The sequence below is a fragment of the Montipora foliosa genome, chromosome 9, assembly GCF_036669935.1.
Source record: "Montipora foliosa isolate CH-2021 chromosome 9, ASM3666993v2, whole genome shotgun sequence".
NCBI classification, from domain to species: Eukaryota; Metazoa; Cnidaria; class Anthozoa; order Scleractinia; family Acroporidae; genus Montipora; species Montipora foliosa.
This window is the reverse complement of record NC_090877.1, coordinates 14,266,438-14,277,568: the sequence shown is the minus strand read 5'-3', so window position 1 is coordinate 14,277,568 and position 11,131 is coordinate 14,266,438. Positions and strand designations below refer to the sequence as shown.

At 40.3% G+C, this 11,131-nt stretch overlaps 1 protein-coding gene and 1 pseudogene across 2 annotated transcripts in view; one reads left to right on the top strand and one right to left on the bottom strand.

The window, feature by feature from the left end:
* LOC137971482 (disintegrin and metalloproteinase domain-containing protein 12-like) overlaps positions 1-2,185 on the top strand; it is a 16,871-nt pseudogene extending 14,686 nt beyond the window's left edge.
* Positions 2,186-8,391: 6,206 nt separating this feature from the next.
* LOC137969773 (cornifelin homolog B-like) overlaps positions 8,392-11,131 on the bottom strand; it is a 10,695-nt gene continuing 7,955 nt past the window's right edge. For both annotated transcript variants that reach the window (XM_068816128.1, XM_068816129.1), the window contains exons 3-4: positions 10,036-10,178; positions 8,392-9,602 (exon numbers count right to left, since the gene is read on the bottom strand). In XM_068816128.1, the coding sequence (XP_068672229.1) occupies positions 9,510-9,602; positions 10,036-10,178 (236 nt within the window). In that variant the 3' untranslated portion in view covers positions 8,392-9,509. The remainder of the gene's footprint in view (positions 9,603-10,035; positions 10,179-11,131) is intronic.

The following is an 11,131-nucleotide window of genomic DNA, read 5'->3' as shown; positions in this document are numbered from 1 at the left end:
GGGTCTGTTGTGATTGGCTCAATCGATTAGCATACATGCAAATTAGTTACCTACAGCTGCGCTATCATGTAAATTATGGAGGGGAGCTATTGTAGCATACAGCAGTTAAAATTGTGCTCCTTCTCTTCTTTTTTCACAGTATGGAATTGCGGACTTTAAAGCAGAATTAACATTTTACAGCTTTCCAGCAAAACTTCACGCTCGACTTGTTCCAAAACCACGGACTCTTTGCTGCGAAATATGAAGAAAAACTAGACGGTTTAAAGAAGAATGTCAACGAATGCTACTTTTATGGTATCCTCAGAGGAAAGAAAAAGTCAACAGTATCTTTAAGTACCTGTGAAGGAATTGAAGGCCTCGTAAATGACGGGCGCATATCCTACTACTTGAAACCGCTGACAGAAGATTCTACTGGGTTACACTTATTCTACAAGACCAACGGTGTCATATCAGACGATCATGGGACATTTAAGCACAATATTAGACATGACAAGCGGATAAACGCACTAGGTATGCAGAGAAATGCTCTGTATAGTTTTACGAAACAGAAACAATTTAAGACTTCGCCAGAGAAATCAGCAAAGATGTCTTAAGCAAAACCAAGTATGTTGAACTTGTTATTATAAACGACGTCATGCAATTTGAAGCTCACGGAAAAAATCTTACAAAAACGAATCAGAGAGCAAAGCTAATTGCAAACATCGTGGACAGTATTTTTAAGCCGCTAAATGTACGTTTGGCATTGGTTGCCATAGAAACTTGGGACGTGAATGAACAGTTAAAGCCGGATGACGATGCTGATATTTATTTAGGGAAGTTAATAAAATACAGAAAAAAAAATCTTCTTGGAAAACATGGCCAATGATGTGACGATGCTTTTGACAGGAGCTAAGCTGAAAGAATCGGTACGAGGAAAAGCGCAAGTAATGTCAATCTGTACCAAAAAATCAGCGGGAATCATCTACGACGCAAGCGCAAATGCTGCGTTTACCGCCAACACATTTGCTCACGAGCTGGTCACGTGTTCGGTATGTACCACGACGACGACTTGCCCCCAGTGCGTGTGCAACGCGAGTAAATCGCAAGGATGCGTTATGAGCGAGTCAATCGGGAGCGAGCCAGCCACTGATTTTAGCAACTGCAGTGTTAAAGAATTCCAGGAAGGATTGTCAAGGGGGTTGGGCTCCTGTCTAATGAACGTCCCGGAGACCTTGTTTGGAGGCCCGGTTTGCGGGGACGGGATTCTCGGACAGGGTGAAGAATGTGATTGTGGGACTGCACAAGAATGTAAGGACAAGGGAGACAACTGCTGCGATCACGAGACGTGCAAGCTACATGCGCACGCGCAGTGCGGCGATGGAGCATGCTGTGAGGACTGTAAATTTAAAACGCTAGGGACTCTTTGCAGAGAGACCTTGAACGAATGCGACATTCCTGAGACTTGTACGGGATCTTCCGGGATGTGTCCCGAGAATAACTACGTCCAAAATGGTTATCCCTGCGCGAAGAACTCGGCGTACTGTTATTTTGGTGAATGCCTGAGCCATGATGAACAGTGTCAGGAACTTTGGGGTAACGATGCTGTGTCTGGTCCTGATAAATGTTACCAGTATCATAATACACGAGGTGACAAATTTGGCCACTGCCGAAAGACAAGAAAAGGAAAATACCGAACTTGTGATTTCCAGAACGCGAAATGCGGCAAGTTATGGTGCTTATCTAAAACCGACGACCTGTTTTAGGGATAAAACGTGACGTGATGAATTCGTATTGGCATCTTGGTGATCAGGTGATTACTTGTAAGGGCACTAGTTTAGAACTGGGCGTGAAAGCTCCCGAGGCAGCGATCACTCTCGAAGGAACAAAGTGCGGGGACGGAAAGGTGTGCTTGAACAGACAATGTAAGTCCCTTGATGTGCTGCTAAAAAAGGTGCCAGGGTGTCCCAACAACTGTTCTGGTCACGGATTGTGTACCAATTTGGGCAAATGTTTTTGTTTTGAGACTTGGACAGGAAAATCCTGCGACGAAAAGTACACAGTTGTCGAATCGACATCTAGAACGATAGCGTCGATCACATCACTGCTTTTTAGTTCGTCAAAGACGCAAATCTCTACGGAAACTCCACCAACGCCCACAAAAACTAAGGGAATTACAGCGGCTTCCGTACAATCCGGGAGAAAATAGTCTATATCATCGCCGGTTCTTTTAGTTTTGTCGGTTTGATTGTCATTATAGCAGTGTCAGTTCGTCATTACAGGCGATATAATCGACAGCAGACATTTGGGATACAGAAAAAGAGTAAGAAAACAACAATTTTATCAAGAGCAGAGTTTAGAAGTATTTGAAATTTATTCGATTGGCCGAGTCCGAGTCCCAAAACTGAGAACAAGTGTACTCGACCGTAAGACGGCAACGTCTTCGAGAGTGTTGTCCGAAAAAAACCCGCAAATTATGGCTTCGAGAACGTTCTTCCAAAACACAAGATACCGTCAATGGTACCACGTCTATCACGAGTCGATGCCGGTTGGCATGTTCCTTTATTGTCTAGAGAGAAAAAGTGCAGATCAAGAGAAAATTGAAAATTTGTCATTTGACGCCTTGGTCATTTTCGCAGTGGACTGCGAACAAATTTACCGAAATTTGTGTTTTTCGCTCATTACACCAATTGGTTGCAGTGTTGTCTACTTCATTCTGTCGTTTCGTAGCCTCCCCATTTGTATTACTGCGAACAATTTTGGGCGTAAAGGATTTTGAAGCACGAGTTCTGTATTTTTCAGAGTTTTCTTGTAATGCATTATCGAATGTGCCCCATACTGAGGCAAAACTAAAGGGAACAAATTTTTTCGCCATCAATTTCAATTTTTACTTGGGTTATATTTCTATACAAGAGAAATCTTGTAAATTTAATGTGTTTATTTATTTCTAATAACGTAGTTCTGTAAAACTCGTTTGGTGCTGGGCCTTTAATTTGTGAATTAGAAGGGCTTTTTCATGGATTAAATTGTTTGCATGTCTTAAATATCACAACCTACTAGTGCAGATCATGATCATTTTTTGCCCCTGCAGAGCAACCTACAGTTCATCTCTAAACTTACAGAACGAGTGGTGTTTAATCAACTTCATGAGCATCTAGTGCGCTTTGATTTATTTCCAAAGCTACAGTCAGCTTACCGTAAAAGTTATAGCACTGAAACAGCATTACTGAAGGTGCACAACGATCTATTAATGAATATGAACAATCAGAAAGTTACCCTGTTGGTATTACTTGACCTAAGTGCTGCGTTCGATACCGTGGACCACAAGATCTTACTGTCACGTCTTCAGTCAAGCTTTGGAATAAGGGGTACGGCTCTGGCCTGGCTCTCCTCGTACTTGTCTGATAGACGTCAACGTATCATCTATGATGGATGTCAGTCAGAAGATTTCAAGCTACGCTTTGGACTGCAACAAGGATCTTGTCTTGGCCCGTTATTGTTCACTATTTATTCCAGTAAGCTCTTCCATATAATACGCAATAACTTACCAGATGTACACACCTATGCGGATGATACGCAATTGTACCTTGCATTCTCACCCAATAACACCTCGCAATCACAGGCAATTGCATCAATGGAAAAGTGTATCGATGAATTACGGACATGGATGCTCATTGACAAGTTAAAAATTAATGATGACAAAACAGAATTCATGATTATAGGAACTAAACAACAACTCGAGAAGATAAGCCCACAAAATCTGACTATTGGTATAAAGCTTCAGTAACTGCTGTTACTACTGCAAAGAATCTTGGGACATGGTTAGATAACCATCTTACACTGCAGGAAAATATAAACAAGACTTGCAGAACTGCATACCTCCACATTCATAATATAAGACATATTCGGAAATATTTAACTAAAGACGTAACTGAAAAACTTGTCCATGCTTTTGTGATTGGAAGAATCGACTATTGCAATAGTATTCTGTATGGGCTGCCTGAGGTACATGTAAACAAATTACAGCGCGTTCAGAATTCTGCTATCAGATTGATAACATATACACCACGGACCTATCATATAACTCCAGTACTTAAAGCATTTCACTGGCTTCCCGTCAAATATAGAGTACTATTCAAGATAGCCATACTTACTTTCAAATCAATTTATGGACAATCACCAGAGTATTTAAAGGAACTTATAAACATTAGATCTAACACTCAATATAACCTTCGCTCCAACAATGGACTGTTTCTAACTTTCCCAACAATTAAGACAAGGAAAACATTAGGAGATCGGGCATTCTGTGTAGCAGCCCCGACAGTATGGAACAATTTACCAAAGAGTATTCGTAAAGAACAAGATTTTAAGAAATTTAAATCTCTGTTAAAAACGTTTCTATTCAAAACAGCTTATAATTGACTTTTACTTTTATTTTTTATTTTTATTTTAATTTAAATTTCCTTTATAATACTAGTTAGCACAATTATTTCTATATTTTCTTACATTTGTATTTATTCTCGTAATCACATTCTTGAGATCATTGTTGTATTTTATTTTATTTTTTATATTTTATATTGTTGTAAATTTAGCGCATAAGATTATATTCATATAGAGTTATGCGCTCTATAAGTATTAAAGATTATTATTATTATTATTATTATATGCATGCGTGGGTGCATAAATTACTTGTTGTTTCAATTCTTTTCTAATATCTTAATTTTTTCCGCCCAGAGTGTAAGATTTTTAAAGTTGGTGTTAATTTGTTTCTTTTGTTCATAACTATATGTCTGACTGATTTTGCAAGAAAATACCCATTAGATTTTCGCTTAAGAAAGGGAGCAGCCTCTCTTCAATTATAAGCCTAAGGTCTGTACCAATTGCTTAGTTTTTGCTCAGTCAATAAATACTTTGCAATAGAGAGAAGACGTCGGGTTAACTGATGGTGGCTACTAAAATCTTGCATCTCACCCAAACTTTAGACGATTAGAAGGGTTACTCAGTAACCCAAGTCGCCCCAGTTGAATTGGACAAGCTTATTAAGGCTGCTTTACAACTGTAGATGCTGCTACTTTTGACAACTTATTTCCAATCTGTTCACTCCCACATCCGGGGTCAGATGTGGGTTGAGTTTGTTGGTTCTCTACTCTGCACCGAGAGGTTTTTCTCCAGGTACTCCGGTCTCCTCTCTCCTCAAAAACCAAAATTTGACTTGATTTGCGTTAATTGTTGATTTCAGTTCACAGTGTTCACAATTAGTGCTCCAGCGCTAGAACGACTAGACACTAAAATAAAGTTCCTTTCCTTTCCTATTCCTTTTCGTGCTTGCGCTTTTTCTTTCTTCTGCTGCTCGTCATTATGATTTTGCCTCTTTATCCGGGCTTTTTCTTACTCTGTTGTTCGTTTATTTTCGCTGATATTTCGTCTATTTTCTCATGCGCTCTCAGTTGCACTCCTTCACAGGCGTTCAGCATCGTTTACTAATCGCCTGCTTACTGGATTTTTATGTCTCTCTCTCTCTCTCTCTGTCTTTTATCTTCTTTCCTCGTTGTAAGACTCAGAATTAAAAAACTTAGCTCGTGTGTTTTGGTTGCCTTCAAAATTTTGTTTTGTCGTACTAAACACAGTGTCAAATGCAATACGCTGGCCCTTCAACTTTCCAACAAAATACGTTGGTTCCTGCAGTACGACATTTTGCCTACTGGCTTACATGAAAGCGGTGGTCATGCGATGACGTCATCACCAAAACCAAACTTCCTCGCGTCGATGGGCTACCATATTTTCTTAACCATGGTTCTCCGCGCGCGCGCCCCTTCGGCGCGCACAGCATCGCTAAAAAATGGTTATATATAGGAGGGCATTTTCTGAGTTGTCGATCTGATGATTGCTGGAATTAGAAAATTCAGCATTAGTTTGTTAAACCTGACATTCAAATCATCCATAGGGCTGTTGTAACTGAGCGACTCAACTGAATTAAAGCAAAACGATCGCTTGTACAGGTTTTGTTGATTTCCTTAAAGTTTAATGCACTGCAAGCACCTTTTAGGAGGGATCTCTGAATTGAGTAAGTTCCCAGTACGAGAAGCTGATAATTATGTTAATAACTACTAAGTACAGGTTATTGGAAAGACATGTGACAATTTGAAATCTGTTCGCGACTGGAATTTACCTCCGGCGGCTGACGGAGCGGTTTTGATCTACATCAAATTATTACGGCCATTCACCAGACACGCACACAATTAAATTAGCTAATCAAGACAGAAAGAAATGAAAACGAGCGGAAAAACGCCTGGGGGCAACTCACAAGTGCTTCGCTTTAACTCAGATTGGCCGGATAAAGGCACGAAATTTTTGAGCCAACCGCAGGCGTGATCTGTATGTAAATTATCTTCACAATCTCAATGAAATATCATTCAGGCAGGTATTGAGAATGAAGATTATTATCAGGTGTGACTGATATAACACCGAATTCTCATGACTACCCGACAAAGATCTCTATGGTACTAGTTGGGAGAATTAACGATTCGATGAAAGAGCTAAAAACCCACGCTACTAGACCTTAGGTTTTCCAAGTTAGCTTAATATAAGGTTCATATTCAAATCAGTGGTTAAAATTAACAGGGGAAATTTAAGTTGTTATTTTCTTTATCAAAATGACTAGAATTTAATTAAATACAAACCCTTTGTACATTTTGAAGCCAAACTGAATGTTTTTTTCGATTTATGAATTTTAAGTTCTAGATTTTCTTGAAACAAAGAACCTGCTTTGAAACTTGAGCTTGACACAGGTTCTTATGAAAAGGGTCTCAACAAAAACAAGCTAAAGAACAAATAACAATTTAGACCGACCCACAGGTAGCACAGCTAGTCGAGGCAGGTCATTCAATAGATTCAATGGAAAATCTTAGCTTGACAGTTTCTTAAAATCTTATACGCGGGTTTTTGCAACGTTCCTTTACGAAATTTAAATTTTAAAAAAACACGTTCCTGAAGCAATTATATGTCAGACAATACGAACTAGCGTGAATCTGTTGTATAGTTTTAGGAATGCCTTAAAATTTAGCGGTTTTTTGCTTGTTAAAAGGAAAATAAAAACAGACCCGAATTTAATCCTCCCTCTAGTCAAGTTATTATTAAGTTAATTACGGCTCAAGTTGTTCTAAGGCTGACAATAACTTTATCCACTAAAGAAGTTACTAGAGCGACTTTCGTATGACCTTGAAAAAAGTGTTCGCAATTTGTTTCACGGAGCAATGTTTGGAAACATTAAAAACAAGGCTTCTCCTTATTCCCGCCAAGGAAACTCCTAATATGGGCAGTAAACAGTTCGATTACCCAATCACATTACTGCATTTCAAATGACGTCAAAGCAAAACTTTGCAGAAAGTTCCACGGAGAGATGACATTGTTTGAATCCGCGTTTTCAAAGCCAGTGAAAATTGGCGCTGGTTTGTTTTTGTTCGATAAGCCAATTAAATGTTTTGCATTTTTTGTTTACGTTCTGTTTTTACGTTTACTTTTCAAGGTCATATGAAAGTCGCTCTATCCTATCCGACAGCTTGTCTGAACAAAGATCTCTGAATTTGCTGCTCACGTGACCCCTTCCCCTTGCGTAAGCCAACCGTTTTCGAATCCTTTTAACTTTCCACACGTATCCCAATATCCCCTAGTGCCCAATGCTTTTGACAACGGGAAGACTTTGCTAGTTGAGCATGGGCAAAATCCTATGTTGGCACCATTTTCTCTGTTTTGTTAACGTGTTGCACGTGAGAGTCTTTCATGGTCCAAGCTCGATACGCCAAGTTGATTTATGTCACCCGGAAAAGACTGCATCCGATAGTGTTAAGTCAGCGTATTCGAAAATTTGCGTATACAACCGACCCCGGTAGCCTCGCAGCTCCTACAAGGTCTCACCTGATTGGAGACCACCCTTGAGGTTTAACAAAAGAACAAATAACAGAAACAATGGACCCTAGAGGATAGAGTTGCAGCCCTTTTGTTTTAGGCCTAGGGTCCATTGTTTCTGTTATTTGTTCTTTTGTTAAACCTCAAGGGTGGTCTCCAATCAGGTGAGACCTTGTAAGAGCTGCGAGGTGACCCTACAACCGTCCACACGTATGCGAATTCGCAGCTCATTCAAAAATTTCCACTCTGGAGACCGTACTCGAAAAATTCCCGATAGGACCACCGAATTCGCCGGATACGTGTGGACGCAAGCCACATTCGGAAAAAAAATAAGGATACAAAAATTTTCGGATATGTGTGGACGGGGTTTAAGTAAAGGCATGTACGAAAACCTTCGTGAAGAATATTTTATCCATTGCATATTGTTTTTATCCACTGGATAGAGTTATCCAACCTTTGAACAAGTGGGGACTATACTGAAGCATATGACCAAAAATCCAACGAAACTAATGCAGATTTTTCCTTTTTTAATTTACATATCGTTTCCTACTGAAAGAATAAAAACTCGCCAGTAATGATAATAGGTGGTTTTCACGTTACGTCATCGTCGCCATGTTGGTGGACGAAAACAAAAGATCTCTCATTAGCTTCTTTTGTTCGTCCACCAGCGATTGTACATTTCGCTATAGTTATCTGTGTCTCTAGAGATTGGTTGCAAACCACCTATAGAGCGTTTTCACTCACGTGACTAAAATGGATGCTAATTCGATTAAACAAAAGAAAGTACCCAGAGGATTAGTTTGGACTACCAACATGACCGCGGTTTCTTTGTTTTGGAATACCAACACGGCTGCCGTGACATCATGGTATTCAACCAATCTCTTGAGACCGAAGTGACAATGGTGTGATGGACAAATTCTAGTGGACCAAAAAAGGATTTAATTAGAGCTCTCCTGTCTTCGTCTACCAATATGGCCGCGATGAAAACCACCTATAGATCAGGAGAATGGAAATTTATCAACAGCACCAAGACACGGCGAGTTCATTTATACAAAAGCAAGTTGGCTATCTGACACCTGTCAGTACTCAGTGACTCCTGATTCCACGCAGCTCCGTTGTATTTGCGATAAGGCTCTATTGTTTCCGTTTTACAATGTTTGTGCCTATGGTTTCCTGAAGTAATCACAAGCGCCGTTGCCATGGCTGCATCCTAACCCTATAACCCGCGTCTCAAATAAGAGTGAGGCTGAAATTAATTGTTTTGATACAAATTTACTGCTCATAACTTCTGCAAATGAATACAAGTCGGCATCAGGACAACAAGGTATGGACTAGAAAACCGATGAGGACTTTATTAGACCATGGTGGCGCCCTCCCTTATAATTCCATTAAAAACTCTACTGTCAAAGGGTGTGTTAAATTATTTTGGTAACATTCGGTCCCGGGACACCACTATTTGACAAAACTCTAAAACCTATGACTAAAAACTGAAAACATTCCATTGAAAAACGCAAGCAACCAATAAAGTTCACTTCATCACACAGCAAAACTCTTCGCTTGTTACGAGGAAAAAAAACTACAGTTTACTTTTATGTTCCACCGAAAACTGTTGACTTGCTTGAAGTCGTTTACTTTCCGCTGCTCTTTAGTTGACGGTCCATCTGGCACAATGCGCAATTAAGGAAACACATACCAATAATCGCGTCATTGCAAAGAGATCCCTGAAAAAAAAAATCGTTATAGAGTTGAGAAGAAAACGAGACAAACTCTAGATCGTAGCATAGTCTCTAGGTGACGCGTGTTAGCTTTAGGCGCAACGAAAACGTTACTTGGAAGTTTTTACACTTCTCCTTGAATATTGCGCTTCGCTCTACTTTCGCTGCACCAATTGCATTACGTCACTTTGCACTGCCCTCCACTTCCTTGCACTGTTCTAAAAATGGCCACAATTTTAGTATTCTTTTGCTCGCTTGCAAATTAGCCCTTGTTGCCTCGTTCAAGGTAAAATATTCTTTTGAATTTTCAGCTTAAGTTCCCAGATGTAGTGATCGTCTTGATTGTACGAGAGTTTTGGTTCCCGGTCAAACACTCTCGTCTATGTAATAAAAGGCCGTTACACAAATCTCGCAGTTCATTTTCTGTCGTGGCACTCACCTGAATGTTTTCCTGAGTTCTCAGCTTGGCTCTGAGAGTAAGTGGAGCGACCTGACCGCAGCAGCAAGGGTAAAGATATCCTTCATCCATACGATTGGAGATGTTACAGAGCAGAATGCATGGACAGAACGCACCAAAGAGGCCTTTAAGAAGGGAGAAATAAGATACAGATCTCTTTTGTGCTTTGTAATACGTGCCAAGAAGTAAAATGAATGTTTTAACCCCCCTCCCTCCCCTCTCCGCCATCCCTCAAAAAACGCTTGTTTCTTATTCCACTCTCCAACCCACTATTCCCACTACTATCGTAAGATTCCGAAATTGAACCCTTGGGAGGAAAGGTCGTCCAAATGCAGTACCCTCAAGTAACAGAGTCCCTCACTAGTAAAAACAGCCCCACCGAATATATGCCCTGGGAAGGAAGGGGGGGGGGGGGGGCTTAAATCTGATTATTGTCCTTCAAAAGTACAAGCACTGTTACGATTCGTAGAGTTCAATTTCATGGTTATCCTTCAAAACTTGCCGTGACTAGAATTTTTACAGATTTCGATCTCTAACCCACACCTCATTTTAAATCTTTTCTTCAGTGACCTGGGTCTTTCCTCCCTCGCAAGTACAGGGATCGAACCATTGTAAGAGGTGTCAAATAGTCACTTCCTATCTCCAAATGCTCGCAAAAATTTAACTTTTTCTCGATTTTTACGGATTTTATATCCTCTCTCCGTGGAATACTGAAAGACAGGTTACGACCATGAGAGGTGGAAGTTTCAGCGCTAATGTGCCGATCAAATGGAAACTTCAACATCCCCCCCCCCCTCAACCGGGCAAACTCTGGGCATTTGACTATCTTCTGTGCTCGAGGAGTGGGGAATTTGACCTTTGCCTGCGTGGGGTGGGGAAAATTGTCGCTAACAGCTATAAAACACGTGTTTGGACGAGATGGAAGAGTTTAAAGGAAGAGATGTAGCATTTGTGAGCGATTGGCTTACAAAAAATTTTTATTAAAGACAGGAGGAGCCGACGACGATTGTTCTTTAGTGGAGTATGACAGACAAATCTGACGATAGGGTAGGGCATTTGAACACCATTTTGGCCCGAG